At 41.4% G+C, this 27,604-nt stretch overlaps 1 protein-coding gene across 2 annotated transcripts in view; it reads left to right on the top strand.

Moving 5' to 3' along the window:
• The window catches only part of LOC124595808 (circadian clock-controlled protein daywake), an 87,144-nt gene that overhangs the window by 45,213 nt on the left and 14,327 nt on the right, over positions 1–27,604 (top strand). For both annotated transcript variants that reach the window (XM_047134703.1, XM_047134702.1), the window contains exons 4-6: positions 12,987–13,134; positions 23,456–23,589; positions 24,948–25,097. In XM_047134703.1, coding sequence (XP_046990659.1) covers positions 12,987–13,134; positions 23,456–23,589; positions 24,948–25,097 — 432 coding nt within the window. The remainder of the gene's footprint in view (positions 1–12,986; positions 13,135–23,455; positions 23,590–24,947; positions 25,098–27,604) is intronic.

Below are 27,604 nucleotides of genomic sequence, written 5' to 3'. Positions count from 1 at the left end.
AGGTCCAGATTGTATACCGATTAGGTTCCTTTCAGATTACGCTGATACAATAGCTCCCTACTTAGCAATCATATACAACAGTTCGCTCACCGATAGATCTGTACCTACAGATTGGAAAATTGCGCAGTTCGCGCCAGTGTTTAAGAAGGGCAGTAGGAGTAATCCATCGAACTACAGACCTATATCATTGACTTCGGTTTGCAGTAGAGTTTTGGAGCATATACTGTATTCAAACATTATGAATCACCTCGAAGGGAACGATCTATGGATACGTAATCAGCATGGTTTCAGAAAACTTCGTTCTTGTGCAACGCAGCTAGCTCTTTATTCGCACGAAGTAATGGCCGCTATCGACAGGGGATCTCAAGTTGATTCCGTATTTCTAGATTTCCGGACAGCTTTTGACACCGTTCCTCACAAGCGACTTCTAATCAAGCTGCGGGCCTATGGGGTATCGTCTCAGTTGTGTGACTGGATTCGTGATTTCCTGTCAGGAAGGAAGCAGTTCGTAGTAATAGACGGAAAATCATCGAGTAAAACTGAAGTGATATCAGGTGTTCCCCAGGGAAGCGTCATGGGACCTTTGCTGTTCCTGATCTATATAAATGACCTGGGTGACAATCTGAGCAGTTATCTTAGGTTGTTCGCAGATGATGCTGTAATTTACCGTCTAGTATGGTCATCCGAAGACCAGTATCAGTTGCAAAGCGATTTAGAAAAGATCGCTGTATGGTGTGGCAAGTGGCATTTGACGCTAAATAACGAAAAGTGTGAGGTGATCCACATAAGTTCCAAAAGAAATCCGTTGGAATTCGATTACTCGATAAATAGTACAATTCTCAAGGTTGTCAATTCAACTAAGTGCCTGGGAGTAAAAATTACGAACAACTTCAGTTGGAAAGACCACATAGATGATATTGTGGAGGAGGCGAGCCAAAGGTTGCGTTTCATTGGCAGGACACTTAGAAGATGCAACAAGTCCACTAAAGAGACAGCTTACACTACACTGGTTCATCCTCTGTTAGAATATTGCTGCGCGGTGTGGGATCCTTACCAGGTGGGATTGACGGAGGACATCGAAAGGGTGCAAAAAAGGGCAGCTCGTTTTGTATTATCAAGTAATATGGGAGAGAGTGTGGCAGGTATGATACGCGAGTTGACCGAGCGAGGTGGCGCATTGGTTAGACACTGGACTCGCATTCGGGAGGACGACGGTTCAATTCCGCGTCCGGCCATCCTGATTTAGGTTTTCCGTGATTTCCCTAAATCACTCCAGGTAAATGCCGGGATGGTTCTTCTGAAAGGGCACGGCCTACTTCCTTCCCCATCCTTCCATTATCCGATGAGACCGATAACCACGCTGTCTGGTCTCCTTCCCCAAAACCAACCAACCAATACGCGAGTTGGGATGGACGTCATTAAAGCAAAGACGTTTTTCGTCGCGGCGAGATCTTCTTACGAAGTTTCAGTCACCAACTTTCTCTTCCGAATGCGAAAATATTTTGTTGAGCCCAACCTACATAGGTAGGAATGATCATCAAAATAAAATAAGAGAAATCAGAGCTCGAACAGAAAGGTTTAGGTGCTCGTTTTTCCCGCGCGCTGTTCGGGAGTGGAATAGTAGGGAGATAGTATTTTTCTGGTTCGATGAACCCTCTGCCAAGCACTTAAATGTGAATTGCAGAGTAATCATGTAGATGTAGATGTAGATGTAACTGACTTGTCCGAAGTACAGCGGATCTAAAACGCAAACTGGCAATATTGAGAAAATAATTACTGAAGATGATAAATTTGTTAAGGCCAAATATAAATTTAAATCTGATATAAATTTAAGATCTAGGATATCTTTTTTGGTGGTATTTGCCTGGAGTACAGCCTCGGACAGAGGTGAAACACGGGCGATAATTAGTTCACTCAAGAAGAGAATAGAAACTTTGGAAATGTGTGACTACAAAAGAACATTGAAACTTAGATGGGTACATCGAATAATTAATGAGGAGGCACTAAATCGAAGTACGGAAAAACCCACCCTTACGAATGAAGTAGACGCAGCGCTTAATGAAACTGCAACGGCAATTGCTAGATGTCTAAAACCAACTCCTGTTTTGATAAATGGTACTGCATGGCAGACAATACCTCACCTGTGAATCGTTGCAAAGTAGCCACAATGCTAAAAGAAGAAAGTCGAAGAAAATGAGTTACACCTTGTGCATGGACATGATACTCTATGATCCACGTTAAAATGTAGGAATACCATTTTACAGTCAACATCTGAACCAAATACTCCATCAGGAAAGACAACGAAAAACCGTGGGAAGTCAAAGTGAGTCATCTTAAAGCAGGGGTAAAGCCATCAGAATGCATATCAGCCAGATACCACTTGGACTGGACATGGATATTAGTGAACAAATTTCGAATGGGTATTGGGAAATCTAAGGACAGTATAATGAAGTAGGGGATTTTAAAAAAGACCAGCGCGTTGTTATACAGAAAAGGAAACATTTGTGTCAGTATTCATGTTTTCCTGAGTCTTGCAGCGAAGAGGAGTTGTTCAAGGCACAAGAGAATGCTGCAGCAGTTGCTCATTTCTGGGAAAATATTGATTTCAGCTTTATTAGTAAATACGGGAGGCGTTCAATAAGCAATGCAGTACGAGGGGCATTTGAAAAGTCCGTGCAAAGTCCGAGAGATGGCACCACCGGTGCGTATCGAGGACTTGTTTACTTAGTAGCATCTTTAGAAAGAACGCACACCAAGTTTCAGCCACATTGGTCTATTTCTTTGTGTTTGGCATTCATGTGAATAAAGGCAGTGGAGTGATTGTCAAAAAATGGACGAAAAAGAATTTCATGTGGTGATTAAACATTACTTTATGAAAGACAAAACGCCTCAGGAAAACTAAAGAGAAGCTTGATAAACATTTTGGTGACTCTACACCTTCGATTAGAACAGTTGGTAAGTAGTTTCAAAATTTTCGGATTTGCCATATGGGCACAAATGATGCTGAACGTTCTGGACGCCCTGTGGAGGTTACGACTCCAGATATCATTGATAAAATCCATGATATGGTGATGGTTAACAGAAGAGTTAAGGTGTATGAGATTGCTAGCGCTGTGGGCATCTTGAATGAACGGGTAGATAATATTTTGTATAAACATTTAGACATGAGAAATCTATCTGCAAGATGGGTTCCGCGATTGCTCACGCTTGACCAAAACGAAATTGTGTGAAGTGTTGCAGGGATGCTTTGCAGCTGCTCAGGAAGAATTCGCAGGACTTGAAGCGTCGTTTCGTCACTGTGGATGAAACATGGATACATTAATATACGCCTGAGACCAAACAACTATCTAAACAATGGGTTACCAAGGGAGAATCTGCACCAAAAAAGGCGAAGACCATTCGTTCGGCCGGAAAGGTTATGGCGACTGTCTTTTGAGATTCGCAAGGGATAATCCTCATCGACTATCTGGAAAAGGGTAAAACTATTACAGATGCATGTTATTCATTGTTATTGAACCGTTTGAAAACCGAGCTGCAAAAAAACGCCGGCGATTGGACCGCAAAAAAGTCCTTTTCTATCACGACAATACACCAGTACACACCTCAGCAACTGTAGTCGCAAATGTAACGGAAACAGGATTCCAACTCGTTTCTCATCCCCGCTGCTCTTCAGACATAGCTCCCTCGGACGACTATTTGTTCCCTAATTTGAAGAAATGGCTGGTGGGACAAAGATTTTATTCAAACGAGGAGGTGATTGCAGCAAGTAATAGGTATTTTGCACACTTGGACAATTCCTATTATTCGGAAGGGATCAACAAATTAGAACAGCGATGGACGAAGTGTATAAGTCTCAAAGGAGACTAATTCGAAAAATAAAAAAAAAATGGTTTACCCCAAACACGTAAGTAGTTTTTATTTTTGCACGGACTTTTCAAATGCCCCTCGTACATTTCCTTCCTCGGCTACTTTCGGCTCAAAGAACTCGGAATTTGTTGTGAGATATCGTGGAATATTCCCACTTCAGCAACTGTAGCATCATGTAGCCTACAAAATGGTGTCTGCAACAAAGGTGCCTTCCAAGCAGAAAGTTGTCATTCACTTTCTTTTGGCGGAAAAAGAGAGCAATGCAGATATTCATAGCTGCTTGCTCAGTGTCAACGTATACATGGCAGTGAGCAAAAGTACGATGAGTCGTCGGGCGATGCATCTCTTACCAACTCAAGATGGTCGCGCAGACCTGTCCGACCTCCAGAGTGCCGGCCGGTCGCACACGGTTGTGACTTCCACAACGTTGGAACGTGCGGACACTAATTCGAGGTGATCGACGGATCACAATCAAACACCTCGTCTGCACAAATGGACGTATGTTGTTAGTGTTGATACACTCGTCATCCAATTGGGCTACTCAAAGGTGTGTGTACGATCTTCCGACTTCCACTGTCTGGCCTAATGAAGGATGCACACCGTGGCAAGCAGTACGTGGATGAGGGAGAGGATATTGATGCATCACAGCGTTGGCTCCGACGTTTGCATTTAGAGTCGTACCATGTGTGCATATAAGACCTCCCATAAAGCTCGCATAAGGCCGTCACACTGAACGGAGACTATGTTGAAAAATAGGATTTTGTAGCCAAACGAGTGGGAAATAATACGGTGTATTTGAATCCTGCATAAACCCAGCCCGCTTTCAGAAAAAAAAATGTGTTGCATTGTGCCCATCGTATATGTATAAATTCATTCCATTTCCTTACCTGACATTTGTCTTGATATACGAACACAATTCACAGAAAGTTTAGGACGTTTTCATTGCGCACGAATGTCGAGAGTCAAACCCCAGGCCATCTGTCTTCTAAGCCTACTGTGAAAGGACAAGTGAAACCGACATTACTCGCAGTCTTCATTACGCGAGTGAGCTTGCTGCAGGGTCTCCTCCTGCGAGATGTCGACACGTCACTCGCAGATGCAGGCGCGCAGGGGGCAATGACTCCCCCTGCAGCAGCGCACTGCTCTTACCTTACGCAACGCCGTTTTATGTAACTGCTGACCACCGCGGCTTGCAAGCATATAAAAACGCTTCAGCTCAGCGGCACAGTGAAAGCACGTGTTAGCTGTTTTGCAGACTACTGCAAAACGAAATGCTGACCTTTTGCAGCGCAACATACTTACCGCACTGTATGTATCCATATTTGGCTTTGCTCTGAGAACGGGTACGACCTGTACTTATTAAATACCTGTAGAGGCAGGAAGTTCACGATTAGAACCGCACAGAGAGATCAAGTTCCGGCCGCTTCCACTTCCTGCTCTTGTTGATCTTCGCCATCTAAGACAACACTTCGGCTTTCACTTTCGACTCTGATGTAATCGTTATTTCGTCGAGTCGCTAACAAAAGATCGTAAGAAGTGCAAATGCGGATACTGAAGGGCTATGGCTAAGAATGTTTTATGAGTACTTCAAAATTCGTGTTATATCAATTAAGTTCACTACATACACTAAAACTCTTTGAAATTCTATTCGTTAATGTCAGTTATTGTTAAAAACCATTAGCGATAGAGCGACTGGCCGCAGTTTTTTACTCGAAGCGCAAATGTAGAAATATTTCGACTATTCCATAATACGGTCTACTCTGGTAGCTCATCTAGACGATATGCATGTTTGTCTTGTTCTTTTAATCAGAATATCATTTGATTCTTCTACACCACAGTTTCACAAATTTGAATTCACCTCAAAGACTACTCCACAAATCATTTTCAGATTTCTATTTAATTAAATAAAACATCATACGAGGAGCGCTCAATTTTCTGAAAGCAGGTTGGTTTTAATCAGGATTGCAACACACCATGGTGTTCCTCAATCTTCTGTCTACAAACCCGTATTTTTAAACGTAATCTGTGTTCAATTCGACGGCCCTGCGACACCTTAGTGGGAGGATCTGTGTACTCTCATGGTACCACTCTACTGGCCGACGTTGGAGGCAACATCTTGCTGCATCAAACTTCCTCATCATGCATGTACTGCTTCTCGCAGAGTGCGTCTTTCACTGGGCCAAACAGATGGAAGGCGAAAGGCGCAAGGTCCGGACGATAGGGTGGATGAGGTAGAAGAGGAAAATGAAGTTTTGTGAGTTCCTCTCGGAGGCGCAGACTTGTGTGGGGCTTCGTTGGCATGGGGAAGGAGACGTTCATTTGCATTTTTGTGGTGACGAACACGCTGAAGTCGTTTCTTCAGTTTCCTGAGGGTAGCACAATACACTTCAGAGTTGATCGTTGCATTATGAGGGAGGACATTAAAGAGAACAATCCCTTCAGAGTCCCAGAGGAAGATTGCCGTAATTTTATCAACTGAGGGTGCGGCTTTGAAATTTTTCTTGGAAGGAGAGGTTGTGTGGCGATGCTCCATGCACTACCGTTTTGTTTTGGATCCATGTGACGATGTTCGACCAAAAACTGTCACATAGAAACTCATAACCTACAACCAGTTCCGCCAGATAGTCCTTCGTTGTCATTCATGGTTTTCGTTTGTGCGCCGAGGAACCCAGCACGCCAGATAGTCCTTCGTTGTCATTCATGGTTTTCGTTTGTGCGCCGAGGAACCCAGCAGGCACACGCCATTCGAGTATTACAACTATTAGATGAGGGTGTCAGCATTACCAAGAGAGAGCAACAGTTAGCCAGAGTGGTGTTTGCTTGTGATACGTCGATCACCTCGAATGAGAGTGTTTTCATGTTCCAACATTGCAGAATCCACAGTTGTGTGCGGCCAGCCGGCATGCGGAAAATCGGACAGGTTTGAGCTGTCATCTTGAGATGATGAGAGGCGTCTCGCCCAACGACTCAACGCGCTTTTGTTCACTGCCATGTTTTCATTCTGCAAACGCCTATAAGAATTTGCAATGCTCTTGTTTTCCGGCAAATAAACTCAATGACAGCTCTCTGCTTAGAAGTCTCTTCTATTACAGACGCCATTTTGAATGCTACTTACAGCTCCATCACCTGTGGGAACGTCACGATACAACAGTTGCTGAAGTGGGAATATTCCACAACATATTAGAAGAAATTTCGCATTTTTTGAACTGAAACTGCCCGAGAAAGAAAATGTGTTGCATTATTTATTGAACGGTCCTCGTAATCTGATGTAAAGAAAATCTCAACAATAAGGAAAGTTCCCATAGGAGTAATATAAAATATTTAACGCAGTTAGAAATTCTAAGCACAGCTCTTTCTGTCGGGTGCCGAGATTGTTAAGCAATATGACCAATACGACAAGACAGTTCCAATAGCGAGCAACCAATTCCGCTAAAGCGCATCACTAATGTTAGAAAATAAATAAATAAGACCTGAAAATGGTTCTATCGCGTAGTCGTACGATGAAAATGAAGAAACAGAGGATGAGAGTGGGTGGCGGTGCATGTAGCACGACGGCGAGCCGCACACTTTCTCACGCATGATTTCGGGTAGCCTTTTTCTGTCCTACAGGAGAATATCACGATGCATTAGGCGTGCAGGTTCTTGGCTCTAGCAGATTCACCGGCGTTCCAAATCGTTGATAATTTTACCACGGAATCATAGGGTCCTGTAAAGCACGACCTATTGAGGGCGTACTCAGTGTCAGGTGCGGCTGCGTCTCGCCGGTGAAGAGACATCTATCTCAAACAATGTTCCCTATCTTCATTTTATTCTCTTCTCAAAACAAAAATTGGCCAGGTGCAAGTAGAACTCGCACTGTGGGGGTACTGTACGAACTTAATTGTGTATACAGACAGTAGAATCGAGAATCACGATGATTTTACTTGTTATCAACGTTGATACTGGCAAGATACCCGTCCCAAGGATTCCAAGAGTTTAGAGAGATTTTTTAATTTCAACTTTGAAATTGGATTATAAAGGAGAAAAGAAATTTTTTTTCTTCTAATATAATTTCAGATTAGTAATTTTCAGATATTTTTCCCTTTACTTTTACTGTGAAACTTTCCTTCTTTCCAAATTTCATGATTCTACGTCAAGGGGACGTACCCTGTAGGTTTTAATGAGTGAGTTTGCGAGTATCAAAACATGTGAAATGAATGATCGTACCTTTTGATTGCATTGACTTGGATTCTCATATTTATACCGCCAAGGAACTATAGACTTTAATATGTCACATATATTTCAACTTAATGCGTCTACCCGTTCCTGAGAATACGGAACAGCCAGACACACAGACACATAGAGAAACAGACAGGCAGACAGATGGACAACGAAGTGACCCTGTAAGGGTTCCATTTCTACCGTTTCAGCTGTAGAACCCTAAAAATCATGAAATATGTCCACACTGTAACACCACCGCGTGCTGAATGCGCAACGGCGCCCGCGGCCTGTGCTGCGTACGTGGTCAAATTTCGTTGCCCGGTGGGGGCAAGTGTAGCGGCTAAGTGGACTGAATGGAAAACTACGGCCAGCGCAAAATTATCGGACGGTGAGATCTAGTTATCTAATTAGCCTGAATGATGGTTTAGGGCCCAAGATATAACTGAATAATTTCGATATTTTAATAGGCACCGAACTCAAAAGACGATATGTATCTAAGCGTAGGGACTCTCATGACCACCCTTTCGTTTTCCCTTAGCGTGTTCTCAAGATCTGTTTACGGAATTAATTTGTGACATTTGATTTAGACTTAGATGTAGTCTTGAGCTTACTAGAACAGATGGAACGGTTCGTCCTACGATATGCGTCTTCTGCCCTGATTTTCTAGACTGATCGATATAATGCAGCGATTAAGAAGCTGTATTCGCATTTTGGAGGAGCGGGCTTCCAGTTCGGCTCTTTTCTACGAAAAGAGTATAGTCAATCGACACAACACTTACTGCTCTAACGATAGTGTCGAGACATGTGGTGTGCTTCTGTTTTGCAAGTTAAGGATTAACATATATTTTAAGTAACCTCTTTTTTTTTTAACTTTACGTAAGAAGACTACTGTAGCCCTTGTCATTTACTTTAGAAGGTGCGAATATGGTACGAATACAATTAGGCGACAGTTTTATACCTTGCAATACTCTCAGACTATCCCTCTAACCAGCTCCGTAACAGAAGTTTAATATACACAGACGGAAATAATCACAACACCAGGAAGGAGTTGTCGACATAAACTAAAATTGGTAGGCATGTTTACACATCTGAAAGACGATGACTTTTCATATTTTACGCCAGTCGCATAATAGTGGAGCTGGTACCGCCATTATTGAGGGTGAAAATCAGTTTTGCTTTAATTTACGCTCTATAACGGTCGTGAATGTTTCTTACCTTTGGGATAGGATGTGGTAAGTTGATGTTAGTCAATAATGCCTTTAAGGCAACAAAGGTGCTATTAACATTACCTCACTGAGTTTGAAGTGAGCCATGTATTAGGGTTACGAAAAGCTAGATGTTCCTTCTGCGTTACTGCATAGATCCTTGGCTTGGATGTAGCCACCTTATCTGATTGCTGCCAGCGGTGGTCACGAGAGTGTACGCTCAGAAGAAGATAGGGTTTCTGACGGCCACGTGGCCCTACAGAGAGAGAACAACATCATGTTCGACGTGTGGCTCTGTTGCATGGCACTGCTTCTGCAGGAGCAATTTGAGCAGCAGCTAGCACCACAGTGATACAATGAACTGTTATAAATCGTTTACTTTAATGACTACTCCGAGTGAGACGCCCTGTAACGTGCATTCCACTCTGACCCCCAAGCACCTCCACTTGCGACTGCAGTGGTGTCAAGCCAGAGCTCATTAGATGGTAGGGTGGAGGTCTGTTGAGTTTTCTCATGAAAGCTGTTTCTGCCTCAGTGCCAGTGAGGGCCGTGTGTTGCTTAGAAGCAGGCCAGCCGAGGGCTTGCAACCAACCTGCCTGCGTGCTAGACACTCTGGACCATCACCTGGAGTTATGGTCTGGAGTGCGACTTCGTCCAACAGCAGGAGCACTCTCGCCGTTATCCCAAGTAGCCTAATTCCAAATCTGTACGTAAATCCGGTTATTCGATTCGTTGTGCTGCCATTCATGAACAGCGTTTCAGGACGTGTTTCACAACTGGATAATGTCCACCCACAAGCCGTTGTTCTAACTCAACATGCTCTACAAATATTGGCATGTTGCCTTGGTGTGCTCGATCACCAGCTCTGTCTCCAATCGAGCACATATGGGACGTCATTGGACGGCAAATGCAGCATCGTCCACAAACACCATTGACCGTGTTTGCATTGTCCGACCAAGTGCAACAGGCATAGAACTCCATCCCACAAACTGACATCCGGCACATGTACAACACACGGCGTGCACATTTGGATGCTTGTATTCAACATTCTGCCGGTTACACCGGTTATTAACGTGTCAACATTTCACATTTGCAATGGTTTACGTAATGCTTACATTAACTTGTAATCTTGCAATGTTAATCACTTAAATATGTTATCTTGACAAATTTATTCACAAAATTTCAGTACTCTACCTTAAATATTTTTTGGTGCTGTGATATTTTTCGTCAGGGTGTTTTCTCATTTCATTTTTAAATGATAGATTTCACTTTATGTATGCTGTCTTTTTCTGAAATTACGAAACTTTCTCTTCAAATGCAATGTTTCTCTAAATGTGAAACAATATTCCAAGGTACAATACAGTCACGTACCTGGGAACAAACATTCTGTTGAAATTTAAAAATGTTTCAGTCGAGAAAATCTTGTCTGTGCTGTATTTAATAGCTTATCTGTTGCTTTGCTACTGTACTACATGCTATTAATCAGTAAGTGAAAGCAAATTAAGTAGACGTGTTATTAAAGAACTAATTATAAGTGGACAACGCGTCGTAATAGACGCTATGGAAAACCAACACAAATTTCCATATTCAAGACAGGTAAAATTTGTAAGACATTAAAGAAAATCAGGTCATTTGCATGTATCCCATAATCCATGGCAGAAAACGTTCTTCCCTTTCAGTGTACGCGATTGTACAAAACCGACGAAGTATGGCTTAGCAGTCCATACGTTATATAACTAGTTTTAAAACTACATACAGCCGCGCGGGATTAGCCGAGCGGTCTCAGGTGCTGCAGTCATGGACTGCGCAGCTGGTCCCGGCGGAGTTTCGAGTCCTCCCTCGGGCATGGGTGTGTGTGTTTCTCCTTAGGATACTTTAGGTTAAGTAGTCTGTAAGCTTAGCGACTGATGACCTTAGCATTTAAGTCCCATAAGATTTCACACACATTTGAACAAAACTACATACAGTTTTGCTCACTACAAATTCTATAACTAAAGGATTAACAAAACCTTCCAAATAGTTTTGATATATTAAATGTGTAAAACTAAAAATACTTAGAAGTGGTGCGCAAAACACAACCTCAGGTCCCATTACAACAAAAACAGCAGAAAATGCCGGAAACTGCTTATGACGGTTAGTACTGGACACTCTTTCATGTGAGTCGAAATTAGGTTATTGATTAGACCGCCGACCGCGAAATATCACGTATTTCTAGATACACCATGGTGCAGGTACAGCACTCTCCCCTACGTACGACCTGCTTTTCATGTTGTTATAATTTTAATTACCAAGGTGTATGATTCATCCATGTGATACGACAGCCATAATTTACGCGACACAAAACATCACAGACAGTAAAGTAACATCAGATTTGAATCTTCTTAGCAGATTAAACGGGTCTACTGAACTGGGCCACGAACAAGACTCTTCCCATTCAGAAAATGCACTTACAGATTGTGATTCCAGGCATGCTGTATGGCACGTTAGGTCTTAAGCTATCAGTACTTCAGTTTTACTTTCCTGAATGGCTCTCAGACTATTGAATTCCTTTGTTTCATTTAATCTAAAAGATCATTTAAACGTAAACCGTGCAGCGTTGATAAATTCAATCTGCAATGAGATATATCTTCAGTAATTGAGGAGCTGATGATTTTGAGGCCTTGCACAACTTACGATTTCACTTCGAAGAGGTCATTAGAGGCTGATCACAAGTTGAGTAGGACAGAGATGAGGAAAGCTAATGGACGCGTATCTACTCAAGTTTTGGAATGTGGTGATGTAGGGGACGCACTGAAAAATTGAATTAGAATGGTCAGGCTGCAATTTGAACGCCAGAGTACATGTTTTCTGTGTTAACCGCGACGCCACCTATTCATCAGTTTTTCGGCACTAACAGAGTCGTAAAACTACCGTAGGCTATCATAAGTAAGCGTGGACTACGTAGTTTTCCTAGTAGCTTAGGCCAGTTAAGGTTGTACCCGCATTACCTGTACCTTAGGAGTGTTGCATACGTATCGATCATTAGCTCATAACGATTGCATTCTTTACATATGCAATCAGTGTCTTACTAGGTTCCCATAAAAATCGGAAGCGATGAACCGTCCAAAAAGTAAGTGAGGATATATATCTAAAGGGCTTGTTCTATATAGTCATCCTCCTGTCTGTTACATAAAAGTAGACAGTATTTATAACAAATTTGAAAGTGACATTGTTTAATTCAGGTATTGTTTATATGTAACGTGAAAAAAAGGATGTTATAGTAAATCATATATATAATGTTCGAACATCTAAACTCTAATTATATATATAATGTTTGAACGCCTAAACTCTAATTGCATCAAAAGTAATTGCTTTGGTTACATAAAAGTACAGAAGTTATACGATCATCGAAGTTTTAACACTTATAAGGTGAGGTTTATATTCTGTGACGATATAAAATACACAATGGACTAACACTGAATGATGTATGGTTCTAATTATGTGCTACACAAACAACTAAACAAGCAAAACAAAGAGTTCGTTGCTCCCAGTGTCTGTTTCACACATTCATTTACGTTTCTTTCCCTACCAATGCTACCAATACTGCTGGTAATCCTACCATTTACTACGTGATTTATGTAGCGTACCCAAACTACCGAATCGTAGTTTTGGTAGAGCGCAACTCTAGGCAGACTAACTACTAGTCGTGTGACCAGTGTGTTTTCCTGTGGCCAGGTATCCCGGAGATAGAGATGCCATCCGTGGAGCCGTTCCGCATGGACGAGCTGTCGCTGTCGCTGACGACTGGCCCCAACGGCTACCGCGTCACCCTGCGTGACGTCGACATCTATGGCGCCAGCAACTTCTCCGTCGACAGGCTCAGGTGAGCAGTCAGCAGACGTCGCACGTCGCACAACACCAGATGGACCTCGGCAAAGACGTCTGGTTTGATCAATCGGCCTCCTAGAGGAGATCGTTATAATTATGCTGTTTTCGCTCTGAAAACTTTCTGTCTTGGTTTAAAGAAGTTTCATCTTAATCAGTCCTGTGAGACAGATACTCACAATCTTCATTACACACATATAACTGGACTTTGTTTTCTTGGCTGTAGAGTTACTTATTTCCTACATCTTTATTATAGACATTAACTGTACAGATCTCTAGAGGATGCTGTTTCTCAACGACATGACAGCCCACCATAAGATTAGTACTAAACGGTCGGGGTAGGTATTCTGACGGATTTAGAAATTACTGTTTCTACGCCTATTCGATGTTTTTGTGGTGAAAAAACAAATTGAGAGTTGTGCTGTTGAGAAATACATAGCACTGTGCTGTACTGTATTTCTTATGTATTACTAACAGTTTAGGTCCTCGACCATCATCCACTTAACTCTGTCAACGTTGCTGTTGTGAACGTCAATCTGAAGACCGGTCTGATGCTGCTTTTGATGCTGCTCTGTCCTAGGCAAGCCTCTTCATCTCCCAATAATTACTGCAACTTACATTCCTCTGAATCTGCTTATTGTATACATTTATTAGACTCTCTATGATTTTTAGCCCCGACGCTCCCCTCCAGTACTAAACTGGTATTCCCTTGATGTCTCATAATCTATGCTATCAACCGATCTCTTCTTATAGTCAGGTTGTGCCACAAATTTCTTTTCTCCCCAGTTCTATTCAGTACCTCCAAGTTAGTTACTTAATTTGCCCACCTAATCTTCAACATTCTACTGTACCACATTTCAAAAGCTTCTGTTTTCTTCTTGTCTAAACTGTGTATCGTCCATGTTTCAGTTCCATACATGCCTACATGCCACATAAATACTTTCAAAAAAGATTTACTAACACCTAAAACTATGCTCTATAGTAACAAATTTCTTGTATTCAGAAACGATTTTCTTTCCATTGCCAGTCTACATTATATATTCTAAGAATTTTTATCATTTTGCAGCCCTGTCAGCAACTGTGATAAATTAATACGTCAAAGCTCTGCCTCAGTTGCGAAAAGTTACTGGTCTTTACCCAGGTTTCAGCTAGAGTAATCTAGCCTCCTTGAGAAGTATAAAATAAACTAATGAAAGCCAGAATAAGGCACGGTCAACTCAGCGTCCGCACCTAACCGACCGCTTTCCATGAAGTGGGGCCGGGGCTATTCATCAGCAAAATAACGTAGCTTGACATAGTATCACGGTACTTCAGCTTTTTATGTTTGACCGTTCCTTATTCTGGCATGTATTAGTTTATTTTATCCTTCTGGAGAAGGCTAGATTACTCTAGCTGAAACCTGGGTAAAGACCAGTAACTTTTCGCAACTGAGGCGGATCTTTGACGTATTATATATTCTCTTTACTTCGGCCATCATCAGTTATTTTACAGGCCAAATAACAAAACCCATATATAACCTTTAGTGTCTTGTTTCTTAACGTAATTCCCTTAGCACCACCTGATTTAATTCTGGTACATTCCATTATCCTTGTCACGCTTTTGTTAATATTTATCTGATATCCTCCTGAAAGGAGAACATTGTCCATTCCGTTCGACTGCTCTGCCACTCTAAATGTCTTACGACTTAAAATCTGGTTCTGAAATCTCTGAACTACCATTGTATAATCAATCTGAAATCTTCCGTTGTCTCCAGCTCTCTTCGTCGTGCACAATCTTCTTTCATTATTCTTAAACCATGTGTTAGAGATGATTAAATTGTATCCTGTGTAAAGTTCTACCAGGCGCCTTCCTCTTTCATTTCTTTCCCCCAGTCCATATTTATTCATTTTTTTTGTCTTACTTTTTCTACTGCCAAGTTTCATTCCCCCATAACTTTTAAATTTTCGTTTCCTTTATCTCTCTGAATAGCTTTTCTATCTCTGAACGTAAAGCATGGAAAACAATTCAGAAACACCAAATAACAAGATTTCATACAGCCAACTAACCATTTCATGTTACTTGCGAAAGAAAACAATAAAGACCACATGTCATACATAATTCCACACAAGAGGAACTTCTTGCGTATAGTTAGACTTTCAGTATAGTGTACAACGGAAAGAACAAAGTATTCAGAAGTGAATATTCGTGACCCATTCACTGCAGAGGAATAACTCGATACTAAGTCGCCGGACTGGAGCAAATCAAGTGTGAGAGATACATGACCAAAAGAGTTACATATTATAGACACAAAGAAGCAGTTAACATATCGATGTAGGCCCTGTCATAAAATAAAACATTTATAACCTAATACAACAGAGAAGCCCCACATGTTGCGACAACCACAGCAAAACGGCAAACTAACATAAATTAACATAATTTTACCCATTTTTGGATTAACGTCATTGTTCATGTCTATTGTTTGAAGTACAATAGTTTTATTATGTGATCCTACTTATTTCGAATTTTGTATTTTGTATTTCTTTAGTCATGAGTCTCGCACATCTTTTTTGTCGGCTTTAGAATCCTAGCATGTAGTTATTCCTCTGCCACTGAGCGGGGAACGGCATTTTCTTTTTGGCTGTTTTGTTCGTAAGCACGAAGTTTCTCTTTTATCGAGTTCCGTACGATATGTGAAGTTTTTATTGTTTCCTTTCGCAAGCGACACAAAACGATTAGTTGATTATATGTGACCTTGTTATTCGCCGTTTCTACACTGTGTTTTCCTTTGATTTGCGCTGATAGAGTTACCTGGATGATATTCGAGGACCGATACCGATGGCAATAAACAATAAATTCGACACAACACTGTGTTATTCATATCTCAAATTATATTTCTGTTATTGATTACACCTTGAAAAAAGTGACTGACGGTTATTTCTTTGTGATAAAATTTACTATCTTAATCTATATTTCACCAGCTGTCGTTTAGCAGATTCACAGCTGACAAACATGAAGACTGATGCACAAAATTCCTCGTGCATTTAATCACTGACTCACGTGGTTAAGCCTATCGTTCAGAATGCACCATCGCAGAGAAGCAGATTGTATCATCTATATGAGTCCAAATTGAAAACGGTCTTTAAATCTTTCGTTCTGACAAAAATCATTAGTTAAATTTTTACGTTATATCTCTGAATCTCTCATTACTAACTTATTGTAGAATGAGGACACCGGTACGAATTCACGAACATACCTTCCTTCTTACCTTGACGTTTTACCGAAGTGCTGAACATATGATGATGTTCTGCTATAGCTGCTGGTCTTCATTCTCTGTGAAACACAGTATTTCATTTGCCACACATCTTGAAGTGAACCATCGAGAATGTAGCAGAACTTATACCTTGAATAAAGCTTTCAACAAGTGCTAAATTTCTTCCCCCTGTCTTCTTACCTTCGGCCACTTTAAGTAACAGGCCGACCAGACAATATTCTCATGAATACCGAAATTTGTCCCTAAAACTTAATCCACACGTCAACAGTATTAAGCTAATACGTCTTTTGGATAACTAATCTTTATATGAGACCACATCAGTCCTAAATTTTTGCAAAACGCCATTTTAGTTGGTCACACCAGGAAAAATATCACGTCAAGCGCGATTAAATACCGCATAGTAAGACTTATTAATTTTTACTTTACGTAGTTCCTTTCACATTTAAATTTCGTTTGTGCTAACGTGCTAAATGATTAGATTGAGCTTCATCTAAAAACAGAATTTAACAATATAAATAACAAAATTAAAACGTTAAGTCCGCTGTTGAACAAGTAAAATCAAAAAGCAAGAAGATCAGCGTTTGCGTGAACTAATATCACGTAAATAATTATGTAAACTGTCCCATATGCTGTACTGCACATGGCTGCAGTACGTGCAATATACAAATCTGTGCGAAACTTATCGATCTTTGTTTTCAGATTCACCTCGCAGTAAGTGAACTTCTTATTTCGATTCAATAGCCATATCATCTAGTTCACGAGCGTCACACAAGCTGGTCAAATCTGATTCAAATTCTGATGATGAAAAATCAAGTTTTCTGTTGTTATTTGTACGGTTTTTCTTAGCATGACATGCTTTCTTCTTCGTAATTTGTTGTTCCTTCCTGATCTCCACGATACCACCCACTGTGCATGGCGCAGCCGTTAAAATTGTGGAGTACTGCGTTTCAGTATTTGATTACAAATTCAGAAAAACTGTATGGTTTATTAAAGAGAAAGCGCTACACTAATTCAGCAAGTCAGTAACACGTTGTTCCAACTTTCTCCCTCATGCAAGCAGTTATTTGGCTTGGCATTATAAAATCTCTAGATGGCTGGAGGGCCCTACCCATAATGCTCACTTGGGTAGCGATCCGGCGACCCTGCTAGCCAAGGTAGGGTTTGGCAAGCACGAAGACAAGCAGCATAAACTCGCCGTGAGCGAATGGCATTATCTTGGTGAAATGTAATCCCATGATGGCTTGTCATGAAGGGCATCAAAAATGGGCGTACAATATCTTCCACGTACCGCTGTGCTGTAAGTGTGTCGCGGATGACACCCAAAGTGGTCCTGCTATGAAAAGAAATGGCATCCCATACCTTTACTCCTGGTTGTCGGGTCGTATGGCAGGCGAGAGTTAGGTTGATATCCCATCGCTGTTCTCGGTATCTCCAGGCAATTCTTCGGCATGAAATCTTACTGACTGGAGTAGTACTGTCTTCAGTTATGTGTTTCGCTTCGAACTGAGTCCCGGTAACCAGAAAAGGGCACTCCAGCCACCTCGTGATTTGGACAATCCAATACGCTAATTGGACAGAATTTGGTACGATATCACTCAGGAGGACATCCAATAATTCCATTCGTCAATGCAAAGCCAAATAACTGTAACTATGAAAGTGAACCGAGATTTCAGGTCTGACTTACATTAAGCCGAATAACTGCTTGTATAAGGCGCAGAGTTGGACGAGCGAGTTATTGAATTGCTGAATTTGTATATTTCTTTCTCTTAAATAAACCACCCAATTTTTGTGAAACTGTAATCATTTGCTTGTCTGTATATGCACATCACGTCTACCGATTTCCGTTACATTTGGATAATTCATTCGTGTTGAGTCTTTTTTTTTCTTCCTTTTTTATTTTTGTCTTATAGTGTACATTTGTTAATATATTTGCAAACGTACAGTTATAATAACAAAGAAACAAGTAACACTGTGGGGCTGTAGGACGCAGCTAGCCATTGTGCGCCATTTCAGCTCGGCATTGACTAAATAGTTGCAATAAATAAGCATCAAATGCAGTGTATTAAGTATTCTATCTTCGGATGTAGAACCACATGACGATTATCCCTGTTGTACATGAATTTAATAATAACTTGCCTACTTGGTCTTGCCTTTTAAAATTCACGCTTGAAAAACTGCAACGAAGGGTGAAAAAACGTACATCATTTCATGCATCAACTGTACTGACTTCTTCATCCCACCGAACGAATAGTTTCAAAAATCACTAGCATCCTTCAGGATCTTACTGGTTTAAAAATGACAAAATAGAGAGATGCGTCGTATTCTATTTACAAAGTTGTACTGCTGCGTACGGGAACCAAGACCCACTCTTACATGCACAATGATACAGGCCTTTCGAGGGAAAAAAAATACAGATTACCGTCAATATTCTACCAAAGTTTGTGGACCAGGTTTTGACTTCCAACCACGGAAACTGGACCGCTGGTGGACCTGCAGAGGGCAGGCGGTGTCCATCGAGGGTCGGCAGCATACAGCGGCGTCATAGTGGAGCAGATGTCCGTTTGTAGCTCTGGCTCGACGTGATCTCGCTCTGCACGGCGGTGCGAGGGTCTAAAATACTTTCGCGCTTCAGGATATCAAAGGAACTATTCTAGGTCTCGGATGCAAATAGATTTCCCCCCCGCCTGCGTCCCCTGGTGACACTCCTAGGGCCACCTACAGGAACTGCTGCAGAACAGTGGCGGAGAGCGATAGTGTGGCATTTAGGCAACCCGCGGCATTTCTATGCCAGATTGGTTGCCGGCCGTACAGACGGAACGCTGCAACATGTCAGTCCTCTAAGGGAAACGAACTGGAGACATACGAAAAATAGTGACTTGCCTCAAGGCAGACATGAACTGCGTGAGAGGAAGAAAACACGTGAGTAAGGAAATATTTAAGGACGTAACGAGCTTCGTGGCATATTCATTACTCGGTAACTGATGCTCGGAATGTTGATCACCGTTGATCGTCACGAAACATATTTCCGTCATTGATTGTTTCACTTGATTATTTCATTACAGGATTGGTGATGGATTTTGTTTCCAGTATTTCACATAATTACTGACCCAATTACAAAATTTAAAATGCTGTTCAACATATTAATTTCTTGTTTACCAGTTTTGGTTTTGAATTTATAATTAGTGAATAATACGAAACGAATAAAACCGACGTAATAGAATTTTATGTCTTAAACATAAAGGTTTTACATGCTTAATGCCAAACATTTACTCATTTGTAAGGTTTCAGTTGTCTGAAGCTTTTCTACCACGGGAGTTCGATTCTTTAAAGAATCTTTACTGGTTGTTTACTAACCCACTAAGGTACTTGAAAGAGAAAATAACTGTTTCAGCAACTGAAAAGTATTTAGGCTTGGACTGATACATGATCCATCCGCAAACGGCTCTTTGAATCGTTCTCTTTTCTTCCATTTGTCAGTGTCTCACTCAAATATGGCTCTTCGATCTTTCTTCCTTGCTTGTGTATAATTCTTATTTTTCGTTTGTGCCTTGTAGGACTTCTACTGAGTACTGTCGAAATAAATTTTTGTTGCAGTGTCCCTGACCTATAACTACTTTGTTGGCAGTATTTCGCGACTACGTTGAGACGCCGTGGTTGTCAACTTGCAAAGCGCTGGAGAGCTCACCCATAGGACCGTTGAGACCAACAATTCCACAAGACTGTGCTTATTGTTGGACCGGAACAACGCAGAATTCTTTTAAATGCTTCATGTGGATAGGGTAAAAACTCATGAGATTAAATTTTTTCAGTAGTTTCATCTCTGCAGTCGCCCACCTATGGCGAATGTGACAAAGGCTGACACCAGACATAGAGTCTCACGTCACATTTATTCTTTTTATTAATGTTGACTACCTATGTGTTTTCAGCACCTACGACCATTTCAAAACGACATAATTTCCAAACTGCAATAGTGGATGGATTAATAAATAATGCAGTCGATGGCGGATATGAGGCCTTGTAAAAAAGATTTGCTCCTCTATCCTCACCGACATGTCTGCACAGTTTATAAATCCAATACCATACTCGTCACTATACGTCATTATTTCAGCAATTTTACGATCTCTGGGTGTTCACTCCGCTTCCTGTTCCGACTTCAAAATGGCGCTTTTAATGATATTGTTCATATCCCCCTGAAAGACATAAGTCGAAAAAGGCCTCGGGAGTAGACAACATTTTCTCAGCCGTGGGAGAGCCAGCCATGACAAAACTCTTCGTCTGGTGTGTAAGATATATGAGACAGGCGTAATGCTATTAAAATATCGTAGTAATTCCAACTCCAAAGAAAGGAGGTGCTGACAGGAGTGATTGTTACCGAACTATCAGTTTAGTAACACAAGATGGCAAGATACTAACACGAATTCCTTACAGGAGAATGGAAAACTGGTAGAAGCCGACTTCGAGAAAGATCAGTTTGGATTCCAAAGGAATGCAGGAGCACGCGAAGCAATACCGACTGTAAGATCCATCTTGGAAGATAGGTTAGGGAAAGACATTCTACGTTTTTAGTGTTTGTAGACTAAGAGAAAGCATTTGAGGATGTTGACTGGAATACTTTTTTTGGAATTATGAAGGGAGCAGGGGTAAAATGCTGACTTCGAAAGACTATTTATGGCTTTTACAGGAACAGTTATAAGAGTCGAGGTGCATTAAACTGAAGCAGTTGTTGAGAAGGGAGTGAGACAGTGTCATAGCCCATCCCCAGTTTTATTAAATCTGTGCATTGAGGAAGCAGTAAAGAAAATAAAAGAAAAATTTGGAATAATAGTTAAAGTTAAGGAAGAAGAAATAAAAACTTTGACATTTGGCGATGACGTAATTCTGTCACAAACAGCAAAGGATTTGGGAGAGCAGTTGACCGGAATGGAAAATGTAGTCCTTTCAGGAGGATATCACATAAACATCAACAAAAGCGGGACAAGGATAATGGAATGTTGTTGTTGTTGTTGTCTTCAGTCCTGAGACTGGTTTGATGCAGTTCTCCATGCTACCCTATACTGTGCAAGCTTCTTCATCTCCCAGTGCTTACTGCAACCTGCATCCTTCTGAATCTGCTTAGTGTATTCATATCTTGGTCTCCCTCTACGATTTTTACCCTCCACGCTACCCTCCAATGCTAAATTTGCGATCCCTTGATGCCTCAGAACATGTCCTACCAACCGGTCCCTTCTTCTTGTCAAGTTGTGCCACAAACTCCTCTTCTCCCCATTTCTATTCAATACCTCCTCATTAGTTATGTGATCTACCCATCTAATCTTCAGTATTCTTCTGTAGCACCACATTTCAAAAGCTTCTATTGTCTTCTTGTCCAAACTAGTTATCGTCCATGTTTCACTTCCATACATGGCTACACTCCATACAAATACTTTCAGAAACGACTTCCTGACACTTAAATCTATTCTCGATGTTAACAAATTTCTCTTCTTCAGAAACGCTTTCCTTGCCATTGCCAGTCTACATTTTATATCCTCTCTTCTTCGACCATCATCAGTTATTTTGCTCCCCAAATAGCAAAACTCATTTACTGCTTTAAGTGTCTCATTTCCTAATCTAATTCCCTCAGCATCACCCGACTTAATTCGACTACATTCCATTATCCTCGTTTTGCTCTTGTTGCTGTTCATCTTATATCCTCCTTTCAAGACACTGTCCATTCCGTTCAACTGCTCTTCCAAGTCCTTTGCTGTCTCTGACAGAATTACAATGTCATCGGCGAACCTCAAAGTTTTTATTTCTTCTCCATGGATTTTAATACTTACTCCGAATTTTTCTTTTGTTTCCTTTACTGCTTGCTCAATATACAGATTGAACAACATCGGCGAGAGGCTACAACACTGTCTCAGTCCCTTCCCAACCACTGCTTCCCTTTGATGTCCCTCGACTCTTATAACTGCAATCTGGTTTCTGTAAAAATTGTAAATAGCCTTTCGCTCCCTGTATTTTACCCCTGCCACCTTTAGTATTTATAAGAGAGTATTCCAGTCAACATTGTCAAAAGCTTTCTCTAAGTCTACAAATGCTAGAAATGTAGGTTTGCCTTTCCTTAATCTATTTTCTAAGATAAGATAAGATAAGAATGTATCAGAATTAAATCACGTGGTGCTAAGAGAATTAAATTAGGAAACAAAACGCTGATGAAGAGCAAAGTAAAGTGGATATAAATTGTAGAGTGGCAATGACAAGAAAATTGTTTCTGAAGAAGAGAAATTTGTTAATATCGAATATGGTTTTACGTGTTAGAAAACATTTTTGTATGGAGTGTAGTCATGTATGGAAGTGAAACAAGGACGAAAAACAATTTAGAAAGAAGAGGATAGAAACTTTTGATATGTAGTGTTACAGAAGTATGCTGAAGATTAGAAGCATACATCACGTAACTAATGAGGAGGTACTGAATAGAACTGGGAAGGAATAAATTTGTGGCACAACCTGATAGAAGGTAGATAGAAGGGATACGTTGACAGGACACGTTTTTAGACATCAAGGGATCAGCAGTTTAGTACTGAAGGAAAGGGGGGAGATAAAAATTTTTGGGGGAGGCCAAGAAATGAAAGCAGTAAGCACAGTCTGTAGGATCTTAGGTGTAGTATTTATTAGGTAATCAAAATGCTATTTGGCTCTGAGCACTATGTGAATTAACATCTGAGATCATCAGTCCCTTAGAACTTAGAACTAGTTAACCTAACTAACCTAAGGACATCACACACATCCAAGCCCGAAGCAGGATTCAAACCTGCGACCGTACCGGTGGCACGGTTCTAGACTGAAGCGCCTAGAACCGCTCGGTCACATCGGCAGATCAAAAGGCTTGCACGGGATAATCGTGGAAAGCCGCATCAAACCAATCTTCGGACTGAAGACCACAACAACGACACATCCCTCTATCAGTGTTCCTTGCGCTTGTACCTTACGTCTCTGGGCATTTTTTATTTTCCACTCGTATAATGTACAGTTTTGTAATGAACGGAGCCCAGTCAGATTCTTGAGCTGCGACAACTGTGGTGTTCCGCAGGCTGGGCAAGAACGGCGCGCCCTTCGAGAGCCGCATCCGCATCCCACAGCTGCGCATCAACGCGCGCTACACCAGCAGCGGCGTCCTCATCATCCTGCCAGCCTCCGGCAACGGCACCTTCCAGTCCACGCTCGGTGAGTACCGCACTCTACCGGCAAACACTGCGTCAGGGGCTACCGAAACCTGCGCCCACTTCTTCATGCTAGTTATTACCAGAACATACGTGATTGTCTGATACAATTAAGTGTCTTTGGTATGCTACGTGGCCTAACTTGTACGTATTTTCTTCAGACTGTACACCACATGTGTTTACAAAGTTTCGATGTGTTTCTCTACCTCCCAAATACGCAGCACCCAGTTTCCACACTTTTTGCACAAAAACCCTTCACTAAATTAATCTCGCTAAAAGATGACTTTGTCGTTTTAGGATAGCTAGCTTATCGCCGAGTATAGGGCAACCATTATAAATAATAAACCATTTTTGCTATCTTTGGTCTGTAAGAAGATTAAAAAAAATTTATTACTCGTATTGTCACAAGAGTGATAGATAGAATGAGATCACGGGTTACGTCAATAGAATACTAAGAGCGTACCCAGTGAATGGCATGGGAGGACAGTTGCCCACCCTCCTGTAGAAGGGGGAAAAGAAACGACTTGGCAATGCGAACGCGCTTCCCGCCCTGTCAAACAGACGGAAGGAAATGGAGGATAAGTAATGGATACCCACAGCCATTTGCCGTGAAATCTCAGACGTTCTTCGTCATTCACCATTACACTTACATGATTCCCTCTCCCGCCCCCCCCCCTTCTTACATACACACACACACACACACACACACACACACTCACACACACACACACACACACACTCTTTTATAGGTCGTGTCCCGAGTACTATGTTACGTTACACCCAGATATTCAGAACGTGGAAGCTGATGAATTTTTTAAAAAAACGGTCAACTGCTTTGTGAAATGATTTGTCCAAAAGTAACAAATTAGAAAAATATTTCACAAGCTTTTACGTTCTCCGTCGGCACCTCACGTGCTGTACGTAATTTCAAGCATCATTTAAAGGCCCGATAAATGTTTCTCTGATCTGTTTTATGCCTTACTTTGAGACAAATCATTTCACAAAGCAAATGACGGATTTTTTCCAATTTTTATTTTGTTTTATAGTTTTGTTCAGAAGCCATGAAATACAATCCATTTTAAAAATCCATGGTTATTATTATTAAGAGTATACATACCAACAAAAGCAGAGAAATTTCAATTTGTGACGATGAAATTTCGGCCAAAATTCCGTTACTTAATATCTAGGGAGTCTTTTTTGTGCTCCACTAAAACATTTGACCTCCTTGTGCTCACCCACACATATGTGCTAGATGATAAGAGAACAAAGCTATGAAGCTCATTGGTGAGGCGGTGGATGTGGGAGACAGAGTGAGCAGCGCCTACTCATGCCGTTTGTGTGTTTGTGTTTGTGTGCCTTCAGGCGACATCGTGGCAGTGGTGCGCGGCAAGGTGAGCACGCCGACGCGCGACGGCCGGCAGTACCTGCACGTCGATACGCTGGACGTTGACCTCAGCATCAAGACGGTGCGCATGGCCGTCAAGAAGGTCTTCAACAACAACCGCATACTCAGTGAGTACAACAACAGCAAGCGATTATTCCAGACAAGCTGTGTCTCATAGGCTCTCACGTCTTCCTTCTGACACTTCCTCAGTTTCTCTAACAATATCGACTGGAAACACTGAAAACTACTACATTATCGTTAATTATCTCCTTCTACATGTATCAGCGTCCTATGACCTCCATCACTGAGTGAAGAAGTCTGGGGAAGCAAATAAATATCTTAACTCTTCTGCCTCCTTGCAGCCTGTTAACATGTTACCGACTCTACGATTCTTGTTTTTAGTCAGAGACTAGTTTGATGCAGCTCTCCATGCTACTCTACACTGTGCAAGCTTCTTCATCTCCGAGTAACTACTGCAACCAACATCCCTCTGAATCCGTTTAGTGTGTTCTACATCTACATCTACATCTACATCCATACTCCGCAAGCCACCTGACGGTGTGTGGCAGGGGGTTACCTTGAGTACCTCTATCGGTTCTCCCTTCTATTCCTGTCTCGTATTCTTCGTGGAAAGAAGGATTGTCGGTATGCTTCTGTGTGGGCTATAATCTCTCTGATTTTATCCTCATGGTCTCTTCGCGAGATATACGTAGGAGGGAGCAATATACTGCTTGACTCCTCGGTGAAGGTATGTTCTCGAAACTTCAACAAAAGCCCGTACCGAGCAACTGAGCGTCTCTCCTGCAGAGTCTTCCACTAGAGTTTATCTATCATCTCCGTAACGCTTTTGGCGTTTACTAAATGATCCTCTAACGAAGCGCGCTGCTCTCCGTTGGATCTTCTCTATCTCTTCTGTCAACCCCATCTGGTACGAATCCTACACCGCTGAGCAGTATTCAAGCAGTGGGCGAACAAGCATACTGTAAACTACTTCCTTTGCTTTCGGATTGCATTTCCTTAGGATTCTTCCAATGAATCTCAGTCTGGCATCTGCTTTACCAACGATCAGCTTTATATCATCATTCCATTTTAAATCACTCCTAATGCGTACTCCCAGATAATTTATGGAATTAACTGATCCAGTTGCTGACATGCTATATTGTAGCTAAATGATAAGTGATCTTTCTTTCTATGTATTCGCAGCACATTACACTTGTCTACATTGAGATTCAATTGCCATTCCCTGCACCATGCGTCAATTCGCTGCAGATCCTCCTGCATTACAGTACAATTTTCCATTGTTCCAACCTCTCGATATACCACAGCATCATCCGCAAAAAGCCTCAGTGAACTTCCGATGTCATCCACAAGGTCATTTATGTATATTGTGAATAGCAACGGTCCTACGACACTCCCCTGCGGCACACCTGAAATCACTCTTACTTCGGAAGACTTCTCTCCTTTGAGAATGACACGCTGCGTTCTGTTATCTAGGACCTCTTCAATCCAATCACATAATTGGTCTGATAGTCCATATGCTCTTACTTTGTTCATTAAACGACTGTGGGGAACTGTGTTCATCTCTTGGTCTCCCTCTACGATTTTTACCCTCCGCACTTCCCTCCAATTCTAAACTGATAATCCCTTGGTGCCTCAGACGGTGTCCTACCAACTGATCCCTTCTTCTAGTCAAGTTATGCCATAAATTCCTCTTCTCCCCAATTCTATTCAGTACCTCCTCATTAATTAAGTGATCTACCCATCTAATCTTCAGCATTCTTCTGCAGCACAGCATTTCGAGAGCTTCCATTCTCTTCTTGTCTAAACTATTTACTGTCCACGTTTCACATCCATATGTAGCTACACTCAATGCGAATACTTTTAGAGAAGACTTCCTGTCACTTAAATCTATACTCGATGTTAACAAATTTCTCTTCTTCAGAAACGCTTTTCTTCCCACTGCTAGATTACATTTTATATCCCCTCTATTTCGACCATCATCATTTATTTTCCTCCCCAAATAGCAAAACTCATCCACTACTTTAAGTGTCCCATTTCCTAATCTAATTCCCTGAGCATCACCTTATTGAATTCGACTACATTCCATTATCCTTGTTTTGCGTTTGTTGATGTTCATCTTACATCCTCCTTTCAAGACACTGTCCATTCTGTTCAACTGCTCTTCCAAGTCCATTGATGTCTCTTACAGATTTACATGTCTTCGGCAAACCTCAAAGTTTTGACTTCTTCTCCGTGTAATTTAATTTCTATTCCTAATTTTTCTTCTGTTTCCTTTACTGCTTGCTCAATATACAGATTGAATAACATCGGAGATGGACTATCACCCTGTCTCACTCCATTCCCAACCACTGCTTCCCTTTCGTGCCCCTTGACTCTTATAACTGCTGTCTGGTTTCTGTACAAATTGTAAATAGCCTTTCGATCCTTGTATTTTACCCCTGCCTGCTTCAGAATTTGAAAGTGAGTATTCCAGTCAACATTGTCAAAAGCTTTCTCCAAATCTACGAATGCTAGAAACGTAGGTTTGCCTTTCCTTAATCTATTTTCTAAGATAAGTCGTAAGGTCAGTATTGCCTCATGTGTTCCAACATTTCTACAGAATCCAAACCGATCT

Source organism: Schistocerca americana, chromosome 2 (genome assembly GCF_021461395.2).
Source record: "Schistocerca americana isolate TAMUIC-IGC-003095 chromosome 2, iqSchAmer2.1, whole genome shotgun sequence".
In the NCBI taxonomy this organism is placed as follows: Eukaryota; Metazoa; Arthropoda; class Insecta; order Orthoptera; family Acrididae; genus Schistocerca; species Schistocerca americana.
The sequence above is the reverse complement of the archived record's forward strand: the minus strand, read 5'-3'. Positions and strand labels throughout refer to the sequence as shown.